The 27805-nt window shown below is 39.8% G+C and overlaps 1 protein-coding gene across 4 annotated transcripts in view; it reads right to left on the bottom strand.

Moving 5' to 3' along the window:
- The window catches only part of cpeb4b (cytoplasmic polyadenylation element binding protein 4b), a 36843-nt gene extending 9680 nt beyond the window's left edge, over window positions 1-27163 (bottom strand). The window contains exons 1-6 of one of the 4 annotated variants that reach the window (XM_030154957.1): window positions 26742-27163; window positions 24714-25948; window positions 12414-12504; window positions 7611-7661; window positions 1339-1362; window positions 5-172 (exon numbers count right to left, since the gene is read on the bottom strand). In XM_030154957.1, the coding sequence (XP_030010817.1) occupies window positions 5-172; window positions 1339-1362; window positions 7611-7661; window positions 12414-12504; window positions 24714-25901 (1522 nt within the window). In that variant the 5' untranslated portion in view covers window positions 25902-25948; window positions 26742-27163. The remainder of the gene's footprint in view (window positions 1-4; window positions 173-1338; window positions 1363-7610; window positions 7662-12413; window positions 12505-24713; window positions 25949-26741) is intronic. The other 3 variants (XM_030154958.1, XM_030154959.1, XM_030154961.1) reach the window with 3 other exon arrangements.
- Between the last annotated feature and the right edge of the window lie 642 nt (window positions 27164-27805).

The raw sequence follows: 27805 nt of genomic DNA, 5'->3' as shown, positions 1-27805 counted from the left end.
GTACCTTCATCTATATCCGGGGGCAGTCCACCGACAAAGACCTTGCGGGAATAGCGTTCGACGCGCTCTCCGTTCTGGTGTGGAAAGCAATGCGGAGATCCCAGACCTGCAAGACCCTCGCCGCGTTCGTCGTCAGGAAAACCATCCTCCATGGGGAAGAGGGAAGAATGGCCTGTGAGAGAGAAGAGGAAGTGGAGGTGGAGTTCAGAAAAAGGTTTATCTCCTGAGGAGAGACCTGGGGGGAAAGGTTAAGGAGAGGTCACTGGGACGCCGCTACGCCGGTAATGACAACTGTACATTAGCATTTTACTTCCACTGCCTGGAGTCATCCACCTGGTGCTGGTAAATGAGGGAACAGCAGAGACTCCCCAGTAGACTTTTTCGATCACTTACATCAGTTCCAATATCATTTGGGCATACCGATTAGTTCTAGCAAATTTTAATTTATTTAGAACTACTGTAGTAAATGTTGATATAAATGTGTGAAGACCCTTTAAAACTAAACAGAAAAATTTATAAAATCTGCAAACCAAGAAAATGGTTTTAAAGGGACTAAGAGACACAAACAGATACAAAACATCTACTTATGAGTAAATCCAGCCATGTAGCATGCAAATGGTTCTCTGAATGAATAATTTCACACATCTAAATGAAAAAATGCAGAAATGTAACATATATTGTGTCATGGATTATTTTCAGAGGATTTATTTTAATTTACTGCTACAACTGAAACACCATTAGCAATATGAATGGTTTTGCAGCGGGCTGCGCATGCTGTGGAGGTTAAAACCTCTCTGGCCCCTTCCTGCCTCCATACAACCTGCTCTGAGCTGCTTTATAGAGATTTATGTAAGGGAGTTAGCCTCAGCTTACAGTACATGCTTTGCTGAGTGTGTGTTTGTGTGTGTACTTCAGGCCATGTGTCGCTTACTTCGCGTGTCTGTGTGCCTCATTAACTTTTAGTTACATGTGTATGCTAACATCTTGTAATGTCTGGATTAATAAACTTTGGAAAATACAGGTGTAAAAAATGGGAGGATGAGCACCGAGGTCGTGCAGAGTGAGACACAATAAGGATGGAAGATGCAATAAGGTCACTTTTACAGGCAGGTAACGAGAATCCACAACTAAGACAGTCATGCAAACAGACGTGTCACTGCACAAAACACACACAAAGCGGAAAGGGTCATTCAGAGCTGAGCGTTAACAACAAATCAGCGACTCATAACCGGGGAAATTATAGTAACACAGCTTGACATCACAAAATTAACCAAAATACTGAGTTCAATTTATACTGATGAGGTGATGTTACATTTTCATGGACACAGTATATTTTACCTCGTCTCCTGCTATAATTCCTGGCTGCATGTGGAATAAGGGGAAATCAAAGAAGATGGTCATTATATATAAAAATAAATAAATAAATAAAAATAAGGCATGTACCATCAACGTGCAAGGTGGTCATGACAACAGAATGATTCTCTGTCGCAAGCCCACCCTCATTCTAATTAAACATGAGCAAACTGTAATCAGCCTGTGGAGCCATCAGAATACTAATCAATTGCCAGCGGAGGACGACATCAGGGTACAACTTCTACTCAAAGGGTAAGTTAGGGTAAAGTTTCTCCTGAGAAGTAATATGGACAAAAGCCTCAGTGACAGAATATAACAGCATGTAGCACGAACATGTCAAAACAAAAGATTTAGCTCACTGCGTTTTCAGAAATGATGGATGCACTGTATTTGGCACATTTCAGAGCTGACACTAATGGCGAAGGGTTTTTTTTTTTTTTCTAATACAGCTGTGAAATGCCTTAAAAGAGATAAAGGAAACCATTTAAAGGCACAAGATGTAAAACAAAGATCAGGTCGGAAAATAGTCAAAACTGTCACCGTGTATTAAAAAGGGGCTCAAAACTGTGTGCTTTGACTAGTGATGATCATTTAAAGAGGATTGAATGCATTAAAATAGTGAAAGAAGAGGAATAATAGTAAACTGAGCTAAAAAAAATCTTGAGGTTCACCTTAACATAGAAAAAATACAAGACAAATAAATGACTCAGATAAAAAATGTCTTTGTGACAGCGAAGCTTCTGTTCCTTTAATATTTGTAAAATAAAATAAAATGTCCTCTCAAAGCTGAAGTATACCACATTTTAACAGTTACAGCTTTTCAATGACTACCTAAAGGTTGATCCAACTGCTGCTAGAAGAAAAAGAGCATTAAGGTCATATTCAATCTTACAAGAAAAGAACGGATTGTTTTATCCTCACCAGGGTATCTTCAAATATGATGTGTAAAATTAAGACTCGGTAAACCAGGGCTCCCATGTTCCTCAAAACAGGCTTCATGAGGTGAATTTATAAACCAAGGTCATGTTTTGTAGTCCCCCGCAGAGAAAATGTAAAAAGAAAAAGTGAAGCAAGCAGCGAAACATGCTCTGGGCCCAACACAAGGACAACAGCCTTGTTGGGATTTAATTAACAGAAATGATTAGATAGTGCACTTAACACTCATAAAGTGTTGTGCAGCTTATCCGGTTGACACAGAAAGGTATGATTGTTTGTGCCACGAAAGATGTCCTGCCTTCTATTTATGACCTAGAGTAGGAGTGTCAAACATATGGCCCACGGGCCAAAAACCAGCCTGCCAAAGGGTCCAATCCGGCCCACGGGATGATTTTGCTAAGTGCAAAAATTACACTGAAGATATTAACAGTCAAGGGTGTTGAAGTCATTTTAGTTCAAGGGTCACATTCAGCAAAATGGGATCTCAAGTAAAATAATAGCATATTAACCTATAAATAATTTCAGAAAAAAAAAAAAAAAATTATATATATATATATATATATATATATATTACGTATGAAAATATTTACACTTACAAACCATCCTTTAACAATAAAATGTGAATAACCTGAACAAATATGAACAACCTGAACTGTCTAAAGAAAATGAAGTGCAATTTTAACAATATTCTGCCTGTTACTAAATGTTTTGTGCCTTTGTAGATTCGATCCATAATGCACAAGTATAAATGATAAATTGAGGTATAAGATTGTTAATTTGTACTTATTTTTCTTAACAAATTTCTTTTTCCCCATGTTATTCACATCTTTTTTGTGAAAGAATAGTTTGTAAATATTTCATAATTTAATGTCATTATTGTCATTACTCATATTATATTATGCTATTATTTTACTGGTCCGGTTCTTTAGAGATCAAATTGGGCTGTATGTGGCTCCTGAATAAAACTGAGTTTTAGTAACCCCTGACCTACAGGAAGCATGTTAATAAAATGAAAAAATGATGAAGGACTCAACACTGAGGAACAATAATTCTAATCCAGAACAGTTCAGCACTTCCAAACATTCACTGAAGATAGCCAGGGTGGATACCCAGTACCTCTGATAGTTGTACACTGCAGAACATTGGACATTGTACTCCAGGCAAGGTGCACTACTTCCAGCATTACAGTGAGAAAAGCCCATTTAGCTCAGTCACTGGTAGAAACTGAAATTATCAGTTTGTCACAGTAATCCAAACCTCCCAAATGACCCCAACGGTGAGATTCTTTTCCTGATCCCAGAGGTGAAAGAAGTGCGAGTGTGGCTGACTATGGAGCCATTACATTCCTCAACAACAGTCTGAAAGGAGCAGCTGAGAGTATCAAAGGACTGAAACTGGATAGAACTGCAAGACACAAAACAAATGTATTATAGTAGGAGTGAATTATCTGACAGAATGTTTTTTTTTCTTGTAAAATTTCAAAATGTAGTGCAGGCTACTGCCATTTCAGCCTCAGTTGTGTGTAGTGTAAACATAATGGCAGCCCTGCGGCCAAGGCAGCCAGGTGCCACTCTCATGTACACACTGCACCTGGCTATTTGACTCTCCCGTCCAGGTTGGCGATTATGGAAAATTTTCCAGGTTGCGGCTACATGTAACCATGACAACAAGGTGGTAGCAAATCGGACAATAGTCAATCAGCGCACAAAATCTGAGTATGACTTTGATAAAGAGAGGGCTGCAAGAGCAGATGTTTAATATTTCAGTGGATGGAAGGCACATTTTTCAAGCATTTAAGTATCTTACTGCTGTAAAACCTGTCAGGGAAATCCAATGTCTTTAGCTCAAAAACCTGTCTATAACTCATCTAACAAAGGTCAATCAGTCAAAAACAGGGATCACTGTGATGTATGTCCCGAGGGCTCTTTTTACTCATTACGTTTGAATTTCTTTCTTTTTTTTCTTTCTGTAATGCGCTCACTGGGAAATAATGTTTCTTTGCAAAGACCACAAGTGAAATGGTCGAAAGTAGACTGAATTAAAATGAAGTGGACACTGGAGAGATTGAAGCGTTGACCTATCTAAACTGTAAGAACACGGATAGGATGAAGAAGTGGCCCTAACACACAAGCAATAATCCTCAGCTCCCTCGGTGGACTTTCCAACCCAGATGGACATTAACTCTGTGGGAAGGTCAGAGAGGGAGATGGGAAAGAGACAGAGAGAGAGAGAGATACTAAAGCAGATTGAAAGAGAGCGTAGAGGGCTATAAAAAGATGTGTGTGAGAGAGAAAAATAGATTGAAAGAGATGGATAAAGAAGCTGATAAAAAGCTGTGTGGGGGTGAGAGAAAATGAGAGTGAGCGCAAGAGATGAAGAGAATGATGCATGCAATCTGTGTACGTTTATGAGACAAAGCAAAGAGAGAGAAAGTGTGTGTGTGTGTGTGTGTGTGTGTGTGTGTGTGTGTGTGTGTGTGTGTGTGTGTGTGTGTGTGTGTGTGTGTGTGTGTGTGTAGCCTCTGAATCCTGCCTATCCGCTGGCACCATCTGTCTCAGGGCTAGATGACAACTCCTGACCATGTGATCTCACCATGTGACCCAGCAATCTCGTGAAGAGACTACTGGCCTCTCCTGTTTTACATCCTGGCCCATGACCAGACAGCAAACGCTACAACAACGCAATTACACGGCGATAAAACGGGAAAGAGGGCAGGAGTGTGGGCTAGCTGAAAAATGAAAGTGCAGCATGTAAAAGGGTTTAGTATGTTGTTTTAATCAGGAGTGGCATCGTTGCATAGTTTTGTTGTTTGTGTTGGAGGACCACTGAAGCACACAGTAGTTTTAGTTTTGCCCATAGAAATCAAATAAGATTAGTGGGGACTACTTTTATTAGCAATTGATCTGTTCACTATTTTCTCAGTTAGTTGATTAGGTTGTTTGGTTTGTTAAATGCCAGAAAATGGAGTAAAATGTTGATCAAGATGAAATCCTCAATATGCCTTGTTTGGTTAGATGTTCAGTTTACTGCCACAAAGAAAGGAAAGAAACTGATAAATATCTGAAAACAACATCAACAACAGTATCATTGATCAAAAAAACAAAAGGAATATTTTTTTTTGTCCCATAACATGACTTGGTATTTTCTTATCCTGCAGCTAAAAATAAAAAGAATATGAAAGATTGAGGATCCATGTGACTGTATTTGTTCGTTTTGATTTAATGCTGTGAAAGCCGGTGGAACAAAATGGGCTCTGAATAAAAAGAAAACAACATGTTGTGAACTTTCTGGTTGAAGGTAACTTGTTTTTCTTTTCACATTACTTGACAATTGATAAAACAATCACTGCAGCTCATCTTCATCTTTGTCAGGCCCTCAGTTAAATTTGCATTAAAGTAAATGGGCAGTAACCTGTATCCTCAGTTTCTATCACAGCCAGGAAAAATGATAAATCTACAAACTATTTATTGCCAACAGTGCCTATACAAGGTGTAGTAGCTGGATTTAAGCTTCCAAACACATGGCTAGCCTCATTCTTAATGCCACTTTTCTTGCCCAATCCCTCAATCCACCTACCATCCTCTCACTTATTTCCTGACGTCAAATCCCACAACTTCCTCTCACCATCCACACCTCCTAGTTCTGGTTATTCATGCGGTATGGGTGTGAGGACTGAGTATCATCAACAGTCAAAGGAAAGAGAGGAACATTACAGAAGTTGTAGAGCAGGTGAACAAAAGAGTGGTGTTTTTTTTGTGGAAGTAAGTCTTACAATCAGTTCTGACTTCTACAAAACTTCAGGGCTCTGTGAACAGTCATTAGATATTTTGGTGGATTCTGTCCCATACAAATAAGGGCACACACAGCTTGAGAAGTGACGGGACAAATCCACTCAGGCCAACCAGCAATTTCCATCAGATCCACACAGTGTCACCTACAGAGTATAAATCCACTGTGACTAAAACAGGATGAACTTCATTTTATATTGTCCACTTTTCTTTTTTAAAAGGAATTATGCATTTTAAAACATTTCCCTGTGGCCTACATAAACTGTAAATACCATACTTGGGTCTGAATTCTTTATTAATTAAACTCCACAGGCCCATCTTCAACCCTATTTCTGAGTAATGACACCAGAAAGGTGGTTTTGTGCACTGGCCCTTTAAATGCACATGAGCCACTTCACGCCCCACCCCCTCCAGGTTATTGACTTTGCTGCTCTGTCCTGTTCAGCCACTTGAGTTTGTTAATACAACTAACAACTGAACATTTTAGGCAACTGGCTAAAAGTTCGGACATATTTTCAGTATGGACTACAACCGCTACTGCTGACAAACAATTATGGCGTACTCGGCAGAGATGTTCATTGGAAGTCTTGACCTTATATGTGAAAATGTCGTGACGTAAATGGTTATAGACATAACAAATTAAGAAGGTATTAAAAACAGGTTGTAGAAATCCACTCGATTTTTGCCAAAATGAATATAAAGATGGTTTTGCAGCACCCAGAGGGTTCAAATTCAAACTTTTTGAACTTTTAGCGTCCCCAAATACACAATAATAATTGCCACGCTTCCACTATGTGGTACCAGCTCGACTTGACTCGGCCTTTTTGCATTTCCATTACGAAAAAGGACCTAGAATCTGGTACCCGGTACTAGTTTTTTGGTATCACCTACGCCGAGGTTCCAAGACTGGGGAACAGATACTAAAATGTGACGTGTAAGCACTGCAGACCACTGATTGGTCAGAGAGTTGTCTCTGTGACCTGTCGTTTTACAAAAAACAAATGTGGAAGTTGACAGTAAATATAGCAGTAGGTTAATCCACATAATGACAGCTCATAAAACTATACCATGGTTGGTCGAGGAGATTCAGTCTGTGGCCGATGTAAAAATTCAGCATGAGCTTGACGAGACAACATGCAATGAGCAAGTTTAATCACAACTCTCTGAGCGGACATACGGAAGTAACGCGTCGCATCACTATGACGTCCAGGTACTGTAAAGTCAGTAGTATCCTGTAATGGAAACGGTCTCCAGGAATAGTACCTGGTACCCAAGTCGAGTCAAGCTGAGTCGAGCCGGTTCCACGTAGTGGAAACGCTGCATAAATGTACCACAGACTAATAGAAGTGGGTTTAGCTAAATATGACCCCTTTAAGTTTTAATGAGTCATATCAATTTAAGGAGTATCCATCATAAAACATGGTTTGATATTAAAAAAGAAAGTCATTCTAATGAGAAGCTGAACATTTGTATGAGGCGATTATAAGTCTGAATACTTCCTTAAGAGTATTTTGCCTAAGTTTAAATACATACCATTAAGGGGCAGAGGGTTGTCCCCTCCTGGATGGGGAAACCCCAGACGACCTGCACAGGGAGACACAGAACACACAGATTTAACATAACAGGGCCTACACAACACTAAATGTGACATGTGAAGCCAGGATTAGTAGTTTTTGAACAGGCGGCTGCTGTGCTACTCTTTCTATTAACCCACAAAAACCCTAACATCAACTGGTGACCAAAACCATCTACTGATCTAAAATGGTTAATTTCTGCTGATCCACTAATTGCATCAATACATGTAAATAACTGGTGTAAAATGCAGTTTGTCATCTTTTCATGATCATCAGATCTCAGGTCAACAGACCCATTTAGACATTCAGAGGCTCCATAGTGAACATGGAATCTTCTACAACATTGATTCACCAGTAAAACCCATGGAGTTGGATCAATGACAGTGGATGGACACACCTGGTTTATGTTCAGTTATTGACATATTTTGTCATTTTTTCTTCAGTTTTCTATATTTTGAAATAATAACCTTTGAATTTACCTTGAGTTTTCAAGAACATCTAAATTAAATATCGGAAAATACATGATTTACAGTGAAACATGCAAAATACAGAGGATAATATTGTAATAAATGGTGATATATCACTTAGAGAGAAAAATTCTTTGGGTAACTGACACAAAGGTAGCACTGGGTCTTTATGGGTTAATGGTGTGAGGCTAATGATCTATTCCATAGCAGTATTTACTAGTGTTTTTGCCACCTCTTCGGTAGTTTTGCACAATAAAACTTTATGTACTTCATGAATAAGGACCATGATTCAGAATATGAGTAGCTTCTGTTTGTGTGTTAGCACTGCTCTTTGAATAAAAAGTTGAGAAAAGTGTTGTTTTGTGTCTGTTTTTCAAAATCTGAAATGAAACAAAGAATAAAATGAAAACTAAAACACAGACAAAAACAGCTCGAGTTGTAAGCCCTATCCAGGCTTTGTAAGTTTGTAATTTGGCAAAATGACAACAATATAATGTTCTTCAGTTACTGCTTCATGAGCAGGGATTTACAATGCTGAGGGTTACCATTTGAAGAATTCTATACACAATGTAGGCCACATTCATAACACAAGGGCAAGGTTTTGGTTTGAAATAACCGATTTACACAAAAGCACTTATTAATGTAATGCTGTGTGTTTCAGACAGTTCATTAAGAGCATTGCAACGGACAAAGCTTTGGCTACGACAGCTCTGAACACACTGAGTGTTGCATCCACATCAATCTCATTAAAGACTACGTCTGTGGGACACCAACCATTCCTCTCCCTCTCTCTCTCCTCTCTCTCTCTCTCTCTCTCTCTCTCTCTCTCTCTCTCTCTCTCTCTCTCTCTCTCTCTCTCTCTCTCTCTCTCTCTCTCTCTCTCTCTCTCTCTCTCTCTCTCTCTCTCTCTCTCTCTCTCTCTCTCTCTCTCTCTCTCTCTCTCTCTCTCTCTCTCTCTCTCTCTCTCATACATTTGACATTGAGTCATTTGCCAGGTCCATCTTGCACACACACACAAACACACACACACCCACACAAATACATGTTATGATGCCAAACAAGCTTCAAAGTTATGCAAGTCCCGCTTGCTGCAGAGGGATAATGAGATGAAAGAGCTGATATAGTACAACCATTGTTGTATTGGTACAGACCGCCCTGTGATTGGTGCATACCGATGCCTCAGTCACATGGAAATCTGCTGGCCCCTCCCCCACACCTCATCTATTGAGCCCCACAGTATTCAGTAGTTGTGGTGCATAGAACCAAAGTAGGGCTCACACACACCACAAAAAAACTGGATGGACCACCCGTGGGTACAGGAGCGCATCAAAACTACACAGATTTTCATACATCTAAGCACATACCTTATGATCTATACATTAAAAGCATCAAAATAAAAGCTCAGATTGTCTGAGGAAAACATTCATAATCTACTTATCAGGTCATAAAAAAACATAGATTTACATGGGCACGGATTTCTCTTGAAGTGTTTCAACAGTTTCCTCCCTCTGTAATTCAGATTAGTAATATATTTGCAGATAGGTGTGCCACCCAAAAACAAAGTCCATCCCTGCACAACCCAGCATACTGGATTTCAAAACCCTTTCAAGCATGTTAGCAGGCACGTAAGCGCTCCACATATCCCAATGTGTCTGCAGGGCTGTGTATGCCCGCTCTATGAACCTTATTAGCATGCTGTTGGCTGCATATATGTAGAGTACAGTAACATGCACGAGCACACATACAGCAGTGGAGTGTGTGAGTGTGTTTGGTGGCTGAACAGAGGGATCCTTTCTGTCAGTCAGAACAATGCTGGAAGCGATTCAAAGCCACTTCTACTGTAGACAGTTTCTCTCCCCCGCTCCCTTGCTTCATCACTCTCACTTTGTTCAATATGTTGTGCTGGAATACGAATTTTGTGACCCGCTAAAGTCTAATCTGAATGTGCTTGTGTATGCACGTTGTCTGTGTTTATTATATTAGCATGTGCATGCACGTGGGTTATAGAGAGAAAGAATCTGCTGTAATTATGTTTTTTTTTTTAAACTTTGCTGTGAGGCAAAAACGAAGGCACTATACAAGCATGGTATAATTAGCAAAACAAGGAATAAACTGCATTACTGTGTTGCAGGCTGAGGGCTACAAGGACAAAAAGTGAATAAAGGAACATGAGAACTAAGAGTGTGAATAACAGAAAAAAGAGAGTACAATGGACAAAAAATACAGAATAGAGAACAAAATAAAAACACTGTGATATGAAGTAGTAGAGAAAGTGTCGAATGCTCTGGGAGCATAATATATTCACAGATAAACATTGACAGAAAATATTACATTTGCTACTATTCATTCAGTTAAGAGAACTGGCAGCATTTACACTGGCTCCAAACTATTACTATTATATAACATTATTTCTGCTATACTGTATGTCATTTCATAATATTTTGTAAAAGTCTACATGGTTTGATTGCTAATGAAGCCCAAACGTATGGTTTTCAATCTGAGCATAAACCTGTTATATCGTCTTGCAGTGCCAGGCTCTCGGATTTAGCAGTTGCAGGAATCCGTGCCAGCATGACTACAGCCGAGATCCCAAACGTTGGCTAATGAGGTAACCTTCCACTCCTCTTCTCTTAATACTGAGGGAAGAGGTAGTAAGGTTTGACAGCAGAACATTAGATCACAGCTGGATATGACTGAGCCCAGCCTGAAATAAATACAAGCTGATAGTAAATTGTCTGGAGTGTCGAGTTTTTCGCTCATTTTGTTGTTCTGGTAGAGACAATGATATGTCTATATAATAATACTGCATGGCTGACCTTTTGTGTTATACATTATGCTGTGTACACACGTAAATGCAGAAATAAAAAGAAACCAGGTCAAATATTAGATTTTTCATGTTTCCGTTTGAATTAGCATAGAGTTAGCTTATTGCTAAAGAGGTTTCTGTGATGATTTTGCAAGAAAAACAACACAGTAGTCATTACATAGGATTACGCCTAATGATCTTCTACAATAGTGAGGCGAGCACACAAACTTTAGTCAACAACGCCTCAAAAGCCCCACCCAATCCTTGCAACTCCTCTAAAGCCTTCAGAAATCAAAGGTGTTTCCTTGTAGACAATGATCATTACTAGAATAACTCAAGAAAGCAGCCTTGGCCTCCACCAATCACTATTAATGGCTGCTATGCTTTCTGTCAGCCAAGTCGTCTTTATCTTTATAATTAGTACTGGGTAGAGTCATAAACAACATGCACTTCTTGCTGCGTTCGATAATCAATTTCTGGGTTAGCAGTGTGACTAACAACTGGCTCTGGGTAGTGGTTACCAATCAATAATCAATGTCGGTTAAAACACACGTCATTAAAATCACATATAAGCAATGCAGAGATGAGCATCCACTTCAATTAATCTATGGCCTACATCGATGAAAAGCATAAATTGCTCAAAGAGGTCTTGCTAAATGTGAACAGGATGTGTTTTTTTTTTTTTTTTTTCCCTCATTGATCAGTATAGACAAACATAACTGCATCTTGCACAACTGTGTTCCAAAAAATGGGACAGAAATCACAAGGCATAGGAGTAAGAAAAGAGCAGCATCAAAACATAAATACAGAGAAACCGTGCAGCAGTGATCATTAGAAACTGATGCTGGCCAACAGCTTCAATCGGTTGGAGCCCAAAATTGAGTCCTCCCTCACAAATCCCCTCTTAAATACAAAGCCTAAACCTCTGCACCGTGTTTTCTCTCTGCATCTCCTCCTAAAAATGCACAAGGAAAAGAGGTCATATGGACTGTATCACATTCAGCCACACTTACCAAACACATTTTTCCTCACGACATTGCAACTTTACATTTTTCTAATTCTTTTCACAATGTGAGATGGCGAGAAGGGAAAACGAGCGAGGTGTGGGCTGATCGCTACACAGGCTGACCTTTGTGTGTGTGTTTTGTTTTTTTTTTAATAATTGTTCATCACAGCCCCAAAAGAAGCTTCTACGAGGACATTATGTCTAGACATTTAACCTGTGGAGGAAGCAAAACTTCTCTGCTAAAAACTGAGGTGTTAAATTGTGAATAAGTGTGATGTACAAAAAGTTATCAGCTGTAATTCCAAGTGTAAAGTTCCTACCGGCACCAACATGCTGATAAGTTACACCTTAATTTTCTTATATTGTCTGCAGCATGCAAGCAAGTTATTGAAGCATCTCTATTAACACAGCACAAATTGCAAGACGATAACGCTAATAATTGTTTGCGTAATGTGTGGTTGACTATAACAGTCCAAATTTTACCTTTGAGGGTGTCCTGCTCAGCCCTCATGATGTCGATCAGGGAGCTCTCAAGGGTATTCATGTTGAAGCCGTCGAATGACCTGGTACGTTCCTACAGAGAAAAAGAGAGAAGAAAAACCCCATTTAACTCCAGCCACTAGTGACCAGAATAAATAAAAACAAAAGATGCAAAAAAGATAAAGTACAGTCTTCGCTACCTGCACCGGGGGACAAAACTGGAACAATTAGATTTATCTGTGTCTTGTTACATGTTACGATGATTCAATTAACCTAGGCTCACCCAAAGAACACACCTACAAAAGTAGAGACAGCTTTTCCCTTTGTTTACACACAAGGATATACTGTTTTGCAATTCAGATTCACATTTCTCCCCACCTGCACTATTTTCCACACACAGACATTACTTGGACCAGACACACCAAAGTATAGATGACACATTTTTGCATTTTTAACTTTTATTATTTTTTTGATCTGCTAAAAAAAACAACGCCATCTGTGACAATCTCACCTCACTCTACTCCTCCTATAAATGTTGCCATTGTAGTGCTGCACACATACATGCACACTCTGAACTGCAGCCTAGCATGGAAACACAGAACCGAGTTACACGTCACAACATGAAGTATCAGGACTGTATATGCTGTTAACCCTTCAAAGTCCCTGGACACGCCCACATGTCCAAATCACATGACCTATTTAAAATGACGTAGGAGCAAGACAGAGCTTCACTGAATCTTCCTTTCAACTCTTGTGGAAAATGCAAATGTCAATCTAATACTGTGAAGTCAATTGTTTTGAAAAGCCAAGTAAAACCAGACTTATGATACACACAATCATTGTGTTAGTTGCAAACTTACATCAACCAATCAAATGTGTGGTATCTTGTGACACCTGATTGTTTTGTAAATCGAATATAGTTGTCCTAAAAACACCTGAAGCATTGCCAGCATTTTCATGTAAATAGTTGTATATAACTTTGTTATTTACTAAATTTGTAGATTTTTTTTTGTAAGTATTACATTTTTATCATGTCATTGTCATATAGTCATATAGTCATGAAAATGGTTTGCTCAATATGTTTTTGTTGAAAAATAGTAACAAATTTTTGTGATATTTTAGGTTCAGTGTGTTAATACCACATGTGAAGTGAAAAAAATCATTGTCACACAGGTGAGGTTGTGCTGAAAAAAATACCAAAAAAGGCAAGGTAAACAGTTTTTTGAATAATAAAATATTTATATAAAATATAAAAGGCAAAATCAAAAGTATTAAAAAAGGGACAAAATATACTCAGAGTCCTAAGATTGATCACAAAGTACTTGGCAGTTGTTTTATAGAGTATAATCAATTCATTAGTGCATAAAGTAATTCCAAACAACAGATACCCTTTTAGTCAACCCTGTCATATGAGATCTTCCCATGTGTACTTTAGCCAGCTCTATCCACCTAATGACATTTGATTATTCCAATTTAGCAAGGAATTGTACAGGATATTTACAGCAAACCTAAACTGGACGCCACTCCTGACTGACATGTGTGACACCTACAACCAGGGCATCTCTGGCATACCAGCCATACTGGAAATGACTGTAAGCTACCACAAACACTTGTAAACAAACCTCCCATTCAATGTGGACAAAAACTATGTGCACCCAAATCCAAACATGTATCAACCCACCTACACACACACACACACAGACACACACACACACACCTACACACACACACACACACACACACAAGTACACAAAAACTGCCAAGCAGATAAGCACTCTTATGACTCCACCTCATTTCAACAAAATATGCAGCTTCTGACAAGCTTTTAAATGTCTGAAACTTTTCGGTTTCTGTTCTGTCCGAAAAGAACCTTCTGGTCGTGTGGTGCTAATGAACAGAAAATGTATGTCTGTATCTAGTCAAAAATGTGCCACTGGTACCACAAATCCATCATGTCCTCACAAGATCACATGTTTGGCATTTTATTTCTTCCTCATTCTTCCTTTTTTTTTTACCAGTCATCCTCCGCATGCCATCTCAAAAGCAGAAATACTTTAAAAAGTCTTCTATTTCCTCAGATGTGCGTCAGAGATCTCACACTCAATAGTGCCAATGACCCTGCCAATAGTTAGAAGTTGTCCAGTGCACAATACATCATGACTAAAACATTAGTCATCATCATTTTTCTAAGTTGTCTGGTCACGATTGATATTAAATAAGAAACTTTAATAGATTTTTTCGTGAAAACTTATAAAATTACTGTCAAACCCACCTACTAAAACACTGTACAGTCACAATATGTAAGCACTATGTAAAAGCTGCACACAATTTTTTAACAATAAAGGTGCAACATCCACACATATTATAAGTAAGATTTACTGTAAGTGTGAAATACATTCAGGATTATGTACAGTTACACTAGAGCTGCAACTATCAATTATTTTGGTAATTGATTATTTTCTTAGATTTGATTAAACGTGAAAAAGACATGTCTGAAAATGACAATTTGTCCTTTATTCCAGAACCAGCAGAAACAACCACAAAAAATATAAAATAGGATATATAGCATATAACAAATATCTGTTGAAATAACAACAGTATAGAAGTATATATAAAAATATCTATACATAAACAACAAATAAGTCATGACATCTACAAACAATATGTGCACGACAGTCTTCAACACATTTGTATCCAACTTACTAATTTACAATAACTAAAGATAGAACTAACATACAACTTAAATTTTTTTTTAAAAAAGCCAAATATTTTTAACACTTAAAAGTTTAAAGGAGTAAGTGATGGTTCCAATGAAGAAAAGTGAACATACAGACATTTTCTGCCTTTTTGTCCCCATCTCTTCTGAGTTACACTCCATGTTGTTTGTGTTAATCCTGCCCTCATGTACATCACAATAAGCGTCCGTGTGAAAGACAACAGGGGAACCGATGTGTAGTGGCAGCAAAATTAAGGAAACAAGGCTTTGAGTCAGGAAAACTGTGATTGAATATTATTTTAATTGATTCCAGTCAGTTAAATTAATCGATTAATCCTTTCAGCTGTAATCACAACAGAGAAATACAAAATTGTGCATCAAATTCAATTTCTTGTCATGCACTGGAGTGTAAAAAAACCTCCCAACATTATAAGACCAGCTCTCCACTCAGCCTGACTAATAATCAACAAAACTTGCACAAGGATTAACCAAAATGTCTGTCATCATGTGTTTGTCCAATCTGTAACGACCAACCAATCATTCTGTCATTCTATCTATTCACTTTGTTGTCAACTTCTCTAGCATAAAGTGATTTCACCAGCTACCAGGTTACACCCTCCCAACAAACTGCAGGCTGAAAAGAAAGTACATGCCGAGAGCAAAAGAACCTTGGGAAAGAAAAGCACACAGCGTACTATGTTTCACCACAAACTCCATAGGGGTTCCATGTTAAAGGGTTCAAAACACAGACTTGTGTTGTGAACCATATGACTAGGGGTCAGTCAGGCAGGCAGCTCACTTCTTCATCTACCGCATGCAGAGGTTCCTAAAATTCAACACGATTTCATCAAGCCAAAGCCTGTGTTTGAACGTCTGCCACATTTTCTGGTGAAAGAGCCAAATTTCCCAGCTGCAGCCAAATTTACCAGCATTCAGGCCGGTGCAGATTTCCCACACTGACGAAAAGAACATACTAAAACAGACATGACATGGCGGAGGAACACACCCAACGCACCCTCTCCCTCAAAACAAATATCAACACAGGGATATAGGCCAGACTATGTCTACTATTTTCTCATATCCGCCTCAGTAACGTATGTGGACTTAGGTTATAGCTGGAGGTCAAATTAAACAAACATTCAAACATAAGGAAAAGAAAAACATAACAAAAGCAGGTTGATGTGGAAGTAGACACCAAAATTATATATAATGTGATTTTAGGAATATTACCCACCCCTAACCATGAGTGAATGCTAAAGCTATCGCTAAGTTAACACTGCCAACTACGACATGCTATGCTAAACACTACAACAAGCGGGTACATGCTAACACATACATTTGTATTTCATGTATAAACAAGCTAGCTGACAGACCACACATTACTGAAAGAAATGAGTTCCATTCTGCCAATAATGCCTACTTCTTACCATGAGTACATGCTAAAACTACCAGTAACTTACAGAAAACATCAGCCATACTGCTAACTAGGATACTTGCTAGACATGGCTACCTGATTAACATTAACACATAATACTACAGTTTTGTTAATGTACAAAGACAGTAATCAGCAAACTAGCTGACAGACCATATAATGCAATAATGAATCAAATTACAAGTACTGTCATTTTGGCAATATTGCCACCCTTTAACATTAGTGAATGTTAAAATGTCAACCATAATGCTAACCAGGATTATGCTACACACTACAAGCCATTAAATATTAACTCGTACAGGCTGAGTTTAATGTCCAACTACACTAATTAGCAAGTTAGCTTAAGTGTCATAGGATGTAATACTACATTTATGCTTAACACTGGCTAATGACAGTATTAGTACAGTACAGTATTTCCATGTTTCTAGATACATTTTAAAGATCCTCCAGGTTGTGAGATTATAAATTATATTATATTAGATTAGATTAGATTAGATTAGATTAGATTAGATTAGATTAGATTAAATTAGATTAAATTAGATTGAATTTTATTCATCCCTTGGGCAGAGCCCTCAAGAAATTAAAGCTAGTCTTGCATGTTTATTAGTAGCCACAATTTGCAACAGGGGTCCGATAAACTTTGGTGTGACTTGCAACTGTTGTCCCTCAGTACCACCACAGTTATAAACAAAGGAGCTAAGATAAGCACTGCACCAGTATGCACGTGGATTTGTATGTATGGAATAAAATTCACAGTTTTTCGTCAAACATTGGCCATCTTTATACCTTCGTTACTGTGCAACGTCAGACCAAGGTTATAATAGTTTTGGATTTTTCATTATAGTTTAGTTTTATTTAGTTTCTACTATTTTTTCTCTAATTCAGATAGTTTTAATTAGTTTTTAGAGCAGGTTTGCTAGTTTTTGTTAGTTTTCATTATTTTCTAAATGCTTAGTTTTAGTTAATTTATATCTTTTATCTTCTTCACCAACGAATTCAAATAAATCCCAGACAGGACTCTGCTGCTTTCTCCCAACTTTAGTCTCCATGTTTCCAGGTAAGAGTGGGGATGAGAAAACACTTAAACGACAAGTGACAAGAAGTGACAGACCGTTAAATATCATATGGTACCAGCAGCTAAAATTGCTTGAGGGAAATAAATCGAGTTTATATCAATCCAACATTGACAAAGAGGAAAACGAAGGGAATTTTATCCAGAATTTTTATACATTTTAGTTAGTTTTGTAAACACGCAATACAGTTTCAGTTTGTTATCGTTTTTTTTCTTTGAATTATAGTTCTTATTTATTTCAGTTAACAAAAATGTTTTTACAGTTCTAGTTTTCGTCATTTTGTTAGTTTTTGTTAACGATAACAACCTTGCGTCAGACCACTTCTTTTAGCCATGCTCAGACATACGCTATGATTTCTCATCTTTCTTCTGAGACAGCTCAAAAATCACACAATGAATACTTGGCTTTAGCTGGTATGGTATTGCTGTATAATGGTTTTACATACTATTTCAGGGGAATAAGAATTAATTTTGAGGCTAAAATGGACTTGACACTTAGTATGGTGGACATGAGGCCTGGTTGCTGCTCTGCAGTTGCTAAGCATTAGACTGGAAAGGTTCAGATGGTGATTAATCATCAGATGTGCCCATCCCTCTCCCTCTCAACAACTGGCCAGCTGACCAGCAGAGTACTCAGTCCTGACAGATTGCAGGACGTGCACAAACACACACACACACACACACACACACAGACTCAGACACACAGTTACAGTCACTCATCACATCCAGAAACACGCATGGTCAGATTTGCTGCAAGCAAGACACACATCATTTATAGGGCCTCTGTCATCTATGAAAGCTTGCCCACACAGCCCAAGGCTATAGGTATAAACATAATAGACAGACTACACAGAAATGCAAGTTTGTGCACTTGACACACACTAAGACACATTATGGCATAAGCTAGATTGATCTAAAAGGCGAGATATACCCTCTCTTCCATCAATGTCATTAAAAAGCTCTGATGATGGATTGATTTGCATTACACAGCATGGCAAAGAGCCTTCACTTAGCCACTGCTTTTTGGAGAGTCTGACCTTGGATCAACAAATGTTTACTGAACTGATCCAAATGCACCAGGATTATTCAAGTAGTAAATGCATCATCAAATTTGAAACCATCACCTAGAAAAGGCCGCATGATGGGTGACTCAGGGTATGTGCAAAATATCAAAAATTACATGATTCATCCAGTTCACCCTGTAATTGTGATGTAAAAGTGTGACATGTTACATAGTACAGGTTTAATCAGTATATGATCAGTTTAAATAACTGATGAATGCTAATCTAAGATGCTGGATATTTCATGAACAATCACATGGATGGGAAATGCAACACATGTAACAGGAATGTTCCATGGCCCCCCTCTTTAATCAGTAGACCACCAGTGCACATCACATAAAATAAATTAAGATTTAGGTTTAATGTAGGGTAAAGAGCAAAAGTGGCTAAAAGGACCAGTTTCCTTTCCATCAACATTCAAAACAAGTTTAAATTTTAAGCAGGATAAAACAGATAGGACAGCCTCCTACAGATCTGAAGACATGTAGAGAAGTAAAGAATGATTAAATACATCATGCTGTGGCCGATTTACTCAAGCATTAATCTTCCGTGTCACCTCTCTGTTAATGAAAAATAAAGGTTGAGTGAGGATGGAAGAGTGGAGGAAAGGGGTAAAGGACAGAGGAATGTGAGGTGGAATGTTTAGGTTGTTCATGGTTTAAAATAATCTAGGAGAAAAACTGCATTTTGCCATTTTACTTTTTGTATTTTTAAAACCCATTTTTGACTGAGACTGTGGGAGGAAAACCAGAGCAAAGAAGGGAAAAGGCAAATGGCAGATGAAAGAGGGCGATGATGGAAAGAGGGAAGGCAAATGGTGAGGTAAGGAGTCCAAAAGAAAAGAAAGGAGGGCAGGAAAGGGAAGCAGGTTGGGCTTTTGATGCTTGTGATTATGTTTCTTCCTGGTCAAAGTATTTCAAAGACCTGCTATGACATTAAATACCCCCTACTGTCAAAAACAACCTATTACCCAGTGCTGGCTGAAGGGCTGAACAGTGTGTATGGGTGCATTTGAGGTGTAATAGGATCGACAGAGGGTTGCAGCAGTATTTGCGCTGCTTAGGGATTAGACCAATGTGACTCTATTGTATGCAATGAGCCAGGCTAAACAGAATATGACACTTCCACATAGACTCCGCTTTGTCTTCTTCCTTTGTTGAGACACATGTGCAGAGGACATAGGCCAGGGACTAATTAGCCCAAGCATACATGAATATGTGCACATGCACACACACTCGTGCTCCTTCTTTCTTCCTGTTTCAGAGAGTCTGTCAAGGGTGTGAGAAGGGCACAATGAAGCTACAGCATATGAGCAGCAGAGTTAGACGCTTGCCAGCACAGCTCAGGTCACTCATTAGTCTAAAAAAAAGCATTTCTTTCATTTAACACTAACGACAGAAGATCCACAGGTAATGGCTGAAGGCATTTAGCTTAAAATATGTACATGTTAGAGAATTTGCATGTATCTCATAAATATGGGTGGATAGGCTAGCTGAAATGAGTGAAGCTGATTCCTTCAAAGGAAATCCAAACACGTCAATGTGGTGCTCTTCTCTTTATGGACGTTTCATGTCAAACATAGGCAAACAGGCAGGTGAACACCCAAAACCGCTGGTGTACGAACTTGTAGCTGCAAATAAAAACAGTAAGCGTCGAAAAAAAAGTCAATGCCTAATGGTGCAAATCCAGCTTTGATACAGGAATTATTTTGAGGCAGATGTACCCATTCCACAGCAACTAACACAAAGATGAAATGTCAAACAACCGCTGAAATGCTAATAAGCTGAGCTATCAAACTGATGCACTTGGACTCTGATACTGACCTAAAAAGTAGTCATCACCAGGCTAGCAAGCTGATCTAAGCAATGTAAATGTAAATGTAGCATTGTCATCTATGAAAGTTTTTATATGTTTTGATGCTTTAGTGTGGGCCAAAGGGTTATTGTGCACACAGGGCATACATCATGCTATAGGCAAGTGAGCTGTAACTGACAGTTTCTTGGGTAGCTACTTTAGACAGGACAAACTGGACTGATCTGATCACATCTAATCTGCTGAGTCACATGGTAACATATGAGTTACACAATTACTTCCAGCACTGACAATAAGTGGGATATTTTTAAACTTTGTGACTGATATTTGCCTTACAAAGTGTCATAATTCATGAAGTGGAAAGTGAATGCCTGAACCAAACCATGTCTTAACCTGAGACCTTCATAACATTGTAGCACAGAAGGCCCCAGTGTTCCTAAGCTATACAAACAAGAGGAGTAAGCTGTAACCAACAGTTACCTAGGTAGCTTACTGAGACAATATCCTGTCCTGGCTTATTCACTTCAGGCCCTGCAGGTCTTCGGCCAGTTCTACTGGTTCAAATAAGTCTGTGACACCTGACACAGCAACCAGCCTCTGACCTTGACTTACAGGTGACTTAGGGAAGGGGAAAAAGAAGTAAAGCAAGAGAGAAGATAAAGCAACAGGGTAGACAAGTTACATTATTTAAAAAAGTAAAAAAAAAAAAAAAAAAAAAAAAAAAAAACTCATCTGAGATTAGTTTCTAGTTGTCCAGTGTATTAGCAGTAAACAGCAGTATGTCTGGCCAGGAGCCCATCCCAAATACTAAAGCTGCTCTAATACAGCAGTGGCCTGTCTGATGCTGCAACAGCCATGGCTCTGGAACATTTTCTTCCTGTGTGCGTGCCATGGTGCTGTACAGCACTTTGGATAAAATGTCCACCAAATGGCAGGTGGCCCCACTCTCAAATTGCATGTAACCAGTTGCTCATTTGGACACAGATTGGCAGTAACCACCCACAGAAATCACAAGATAATGCCAAACTATGTTGCAGCTAGCCTTTGCAACATACCTGACTACCATCATTATTGTTTGTGGGTATTCATTTCAACTAACTGTCAGTTTTGGCAAATATTTTTTAAAACGCTACATTATGGAAGTGAAACTGTCTGCTTCTTCTCTGTAGATTTCTTTCTCACACATCTAAGCCCAAAATGTCCAAAGATACTGCCTGTATGATGTGTTCACTTTGTCCTTAAAACAATGGGAATTCTAAAGCAGAAGCCACTAATTCTTCATCTGTAGTATTAGTGCCAGAATGGAAAGTATGCAAGGCATGGTGGGGCAGATGACTAGAGTTCCTCAAAGGGTCTATTTCACTTAGGGGTTAAGGCTACCTCCATGACCTAACTTAAGACATGAATGTGACCTGTAGAAGGTGTCTGCAAACGCCAATGAGCACAATTTTGACAACAAGTCACAAAACAGCAACACTTTGTTTAGTCAAATGGTTTCCACGGTAGATATTTTCTAACAACAGCAAAGCAGCAGATGAGAATATACCCCAAGGAAACTGGTGCAACATTGATTTTCATCCAGTTTTCATTTGTCGCATCCTAATCTACAGCAGAACACTGTGTGTCATAGAGGAGGTCTGTGACGAACATGAAACGTGGTTACCTGTGTAATAATTCAACAGTAGTTTCTGCAGTAACAGCCACACAGCAACATGATCTAAGGCAACACACAAAAATAATTACACGTTTGCCTATTTAATTACCAAGACTTGTTGGCCTAAAGTATACAAGAATCAATAACATATGGTTGTGTGAAACAATTCATATGTTTAAGTATTACAAACTACTGTATTACTATAGCCGATCCTTTATTCATGCTCCTCCGACACCAATTTCCAGTTCAATAATTTATTTTTAAGACAGATTTGGATCTAGATGTATCTGTATTTAAAAAAGCAATATTAGAATCAGTTTGATGTAAATGGCTTTCTCTGACAGTAGAACATATCCCTAGACGACCGATTCTAAATTCCAAAAAGCGTATGTGATAAATACCACCTCTAGAAAATTACAGAGCTAAATGTGATTGCATGTTTGTCATTTGCAAGAATTCCAGACTGAACAGTGAATCTGGGCAACCTGCTAACACAACTATGTAGCATTTCAACCACAATTTTGTAGCTAACCAAAATCATTAATTTCTTTCTTCTTTTCTTTGTTTATTGTAAATCATGGGTTACAGTTGCATAATCAGTCGCAGTCCACAGTAAGGCCATTCTACACCCACCCCCCCACCCCCTTGCCCTTGCTGCATCAGGGCAGAAGGACAATGCTACTTTGGCTGATCTGATTCGAACACGAGAAAGGGCACCATGCCGCAGTTACAGTAATGCTTTGCTATAGCTTTAATCTGCCACCGAGTCCTGACAAATGCAGCATCGAGTTTCTGATGAGGAGTAGGGCAGAGGGTGACATTATTGTATGACATCTGTTGAACCCATCCTCAGTCGTGCTTTCCAAGTTGTGAAATGTCAATGTAAAAACACATTTACCATAATATGACTCTTAAAAAGGAAGGGACAGAGATAATTAGGTCTGAAAAGAAGTATTAAACTCATGACTTTCTACATCAATTAGACTGTTCGAGTCAACACTATTCAAAGACAGGCTTTCTTACTTATTCAGCAAAAATAGAGACGACATGTTGAGACTTGTCTGTAGTTTGACCTATACTCCAGGATGAGTCATGAATTGTAAACAGCAAAAAATTAAATCCCTATGGCAGTCATAGTATGCATGGTTATATTTACTTTAAATGAATATACAGAGCTTTTCTGAGCTAATGTTAACCAAGGCTGTGAGGCCTCCTCATTGGTGATCTCTAAGGTCAGTTAGTACCATCGTTACACTATTGACAGGCAACTGAAAAAACACAAGACAGGCACTCAATTAGACAATTTACCACTATACACTCCATCCAAAACCGAATGAGTACTGATGGTAAAGAAGAACCTGTAATGAAGCCAAACTTTATCTGACCTTACAGACAGTTGACTGGTAAGTAATTGGTTTAGACAGAGAAATAACAAAAGCAAAAGGGACTAGAATAAGCATCCACTTAAAGAAGCCTCTTATCACATCCTGAGTCCTTCGTAGCCACATGGTAACCCTTATCCCTCCACCCGGCCTCCTAGTAATGACTGACACAATCAATCATGAGGCGGATCAATAAAATGAATTCATCTCCATCCTCCCTTTACCTCTTTCCATCAATCGTATTGGCTGTTTCCTACATGTGATAATACTATTATCTGAGCCATCTTCACTGTGTATGGACCCAGCTATCAAAATTACATTACAAACAAGCTGGCATTTTGAGAACGGGTTGCTAGGCTATGGCAGCCACATCCTGGGTGATTAATAAAGCGGTAATCCTGAAAAATCATTAGGCTCAATTTCACAGAATAAAATAAACTGATGCAGGAGGAGGAAAGAATGGAGCTACGGTTAGCAGCTCATCAATCTACGGTACTACTCCAGCTGTTTTTCTCAATTAAATAAAAGAAATCAGATGATGTCTTCTTGTTCACTGGTGTATCGAGATTTTTCTTTGTATCTTAGTCGGTGCCAGTCATCGCCCATCCTTCCCATCACACGCCCTCGTTGCTCTCCCCATTTCTAACCCTCTCTCTCCCATTTTCTTATCCTTCTATCATTTTCTCTCCCTCCCTCCCAACTTCCCCACTCCCCTCATCCCCAGCTCGTATACGTGGTACACACCACTGCAGTGACAGAACCACATTAGTCATCATCAAGGACCTACAGCTATGGAAGTACAGACCCGAGCGACTGATTTCTGAGCTAACACGGTAACAAATGCATCATGTAAATCTGTGCCCTGCCCCCCATGTCTAAAAATAGCACCCATAGCAGATACTGTAATAAAATTAACAGCTAATGTAAATGACACATTGATGATTTATAATTCAGGCAGAAAGTGGCGACGTCTGAAATATATTCACACACAAAAGCGTGGACAGACCCATTATGCGGACAATTTTAGATATATAAATATAGACGAAAATCATGTGTGCACAAATGATACAAGACTGTATCCAGTGACAGATTAATTATGCGAGATATAAAATGATAACAAAGAAGACTGGAGAAATTCATTGCCAGTACAATCAGACAAAAAAGTCAAACTGACCTGGAAAGGGAAGATGTTGTCACTGCGGCCGACGCCATCATCGATCCAGGATTTGGGATTGAAGCCTGCGGGACTGTTTCTAGGATACTTCTGGGATGCAACATGGTTGTTGGGGAAGGTCTTCTTAAGTGGAGAGATAGAGTTGATGGGGGTCATCCCGCCATTCAGTCCTCTGCGATAATCTCTGCCCTGAGACCCTCCCCAGCCGCCACCACCACTGCCATAGCCTCCTCCGGGACTCCAGGAGGTGGAAGAGCCGGGGGAGGGAGAGGGGCTCTGGTAGCTGGCCGGACCCCAAGGGGACGGGGGCTTGTTCAGGCTGTTGGACAAATGCGGCAACTGGCTGAAGGCCGCATTCCTATGTGAGAAAGGCGGTGGAGGGTGGGGAGAAGCTGGGGAGCGGCGATGCTGCTGGTGTTGGTTGTGGGGGTGTTGAAAATGAGGGTGCGGTGGGGGAGGCGGGTGGTGCTGGGATAAGGCCGCCGCAGGCCCTATCTGAGAGAAGTTGCCACCAAACCCTGGGCTGACATGGTGTGAGAAGTTCTGGAACAGCAGGGGCCCGTTGTTGGCAGATGCTGGATTGAAAAAGCTCACATCCTCATTGATGATGGTGGATGGCGCCGGAGGGATGGCGGCTGACCAGTTATTGAAGCCTGTAAGGGATGACGAGGTTGTACTGGACTGGACAGGGCCAGTTCCCCCAAGACCAGATGTCTCCTGGTAATCGAAGCCTGTCAGGACTGGGGACTCCAGACGTAGCTGCTTCTCCTTCCCATTACTTCCTTCAGATGTGCCGTTGTCTGTCTTGGCTTCCTCTGACCGGGCTTTTTCCAGATCTGAAATGATCCCACCACCACTTCCACCTTCCTGGTGGCTCCCAGGAGACAACTGCTGCTGCTTTTCCTGCGTTTCTTGCATTTCCTGCTGCTGCTGTGCTTTGGGCTTCTCTGGGCCCCCCAGGATTTCGTCTTGCACACTGTTGTGGGTGGCAGAGGCGGGGAAAAGCCAGGGAGAGCCTCCCGTGGTGCCATTCCCTGCGGCTGTGGTGCTGTTTATGAAAGCAGCAGGGCTCTGCGACACATTTTGGTGATGGTGTGGGGGCTGCAGATGTGGGTGGATTCGGACCGGGAATGTGGACTTGTTGCCAGTGTTGTTTTGAACTAGGACTCCAAACCCGTAATCCCCCATTTGTTTTTTCCCCCCACACACAAATGCTATCCCGTGATCGTTTGGTCCTATTAAGAGAAGAGGACATAGAATGGCATGAGTTAGCAGTTGTCCTTTCTCACTCCATTATGAATAAATAAAGAGATTTGGAGGTGATGAACATTCCCTTGTGACATAAAAGACCTTTTTGTTGGTTCTGTTAACTCCCTCAGTGGATTCTTATATTCTCATATGATAATCACACAACACTGCTAATGAATGAGCTCATTCTTGCACTGAACAATCTTCCCTTCTTACATTGAGCAGTTGTGAAAAAAGCAAACCAGTTAACGTTACATCTCTGGCTAATTATAACCCCGTGACGTTGCCAACTTGTAAGTCTACAGCTGAGCTGCTGGCAGCCACCAATACTGCTAGTAACATTGCTATGCACAATCGACATACTCTTAATTTAAAAAACCCTAACCAGCTGACAGACAGCCAAGATAAGCAGTGTTATCTTAACGAGAACACAGCACCACAAAACAACCATGTACATAATAAATATTAACAATTAATCATCGTAACGTTGAGCAGTAAAACCATCGACCTTGTTTGACAGCTGTCAGAAGCCGAAATTCATCATAGACAATTGTAATACACTGGAATCAAATAGTTAAACATTGTCCAGTATATATTGATTTGCAGAAAACAGAGTTTACAGTCAACCTGTTTAAATCAACGAAAAATGTTAGCTGGACAGCTAACTAACGTTTTCATCCGTGGCTAACATTAGCTAGCTAGCTAGCTAGCTATTAACCGTTAGCACTAGTGCTAGCTAGCTGGACAGCTTGGATAGAGGCGAATAAAATCTCTTTTCACCTTCTGATCACCACCTTCGACCTCGGCGATGTCTTTGTTGAGAGCCTCCCCTCGGAATGAGAGCAAGGTGGTGTCCTTGAGAAAATGAGCAGAGCAGGCAAAGCTTTTCAGCGGCGATTTGATAGCTGACTCGTACAGTGCAGTCGGTCAGCTTTTTTTTCTCCCTTCTCCTGACGTGTCCTGCCTGCTCAATGACACAGCTCTCTATCGCCTGCCTCGAACCTGGACTATAACATCAAAACGGATTTGTTAACGTGGCAATGTGTGGACTATACTTGGCTTCAGTTGCTTCACAAGCCCTATTCGACCGGTTTCATTGTTCGTTTGATGTCGGTATATTTTCTCGCTAACTGTCTTTTCCTACAGAGCCAGCCGATTCTCGTGCGCTTCTTGGCTGCCCCTCTCTCCTGAAACCGACCGTGGCCGAATGACAGCGAGAGATCAGCCGAGACACACTTCCGCTTGTAACACCGCCCCTTCCTAATGGCCACGCCCTCTTCGAGCCACACCTCGACATTTGATTGGTCAGCTCACCGGCAACCTCGCCCATGTTGCTCAACATTTATCGGCTGTGCACCAATGACACGCACAGGCCGCGCATATGTACAGCCCACTGAGGTCAGAGATGAGGGAAAAAAAACCTCCTGCTGTCCTTTCACGATGCAGCCGGTATCAGGTCGTGAGAAAACTGAGATACCCAACCCCCCCTAAAGGATAGCAAGCACAGTCTCAAAAAGAGCATCTCTAGCCAGACATTTTCATCCCATGCTCTTGACTGTACATGTGAAATGAAACAGGATGGTACATAATAGCTGTGGTGTTCTTTTGTTCTTCATTATGGCCCCATTTATCTGGGTAACCCAATTTAACCAAAGCTCATCTTTTCCCCATTACTCAATACTGCCTCCTGCAATTCTATTCTATTCTATTCTATTCTATTCTATTCTATTCTATTCTATGGTTGTCATCAGTATTTATCACAGCCATTGCTCAATAAATAGGGTTATATATGAATAACTCTAGAAAAGATACAATTAAACATTAATTTCAAATAGATTAAATAA

The sequence above is a fragment of the Sphaeramia orbicularis genome, chromosome 14 (genome assembly GCF_902148855.1).
Source record: "Sphaeramia orbicularis chromosome 14, fSphaOr1.1, whole genome shotgun sequence".
Taxonomy (NCBI): Eukaryota; Metazoa; Chordata; class Actinopteri; order Kurtiformes; family Apogonidae; genus Sphaeramia; species Sphaeramia orbicularis.
Note: the sequence above shows the minus strand (reverse complement) of the source record. Positions and strands in the feature narration are given on the sequence as shown.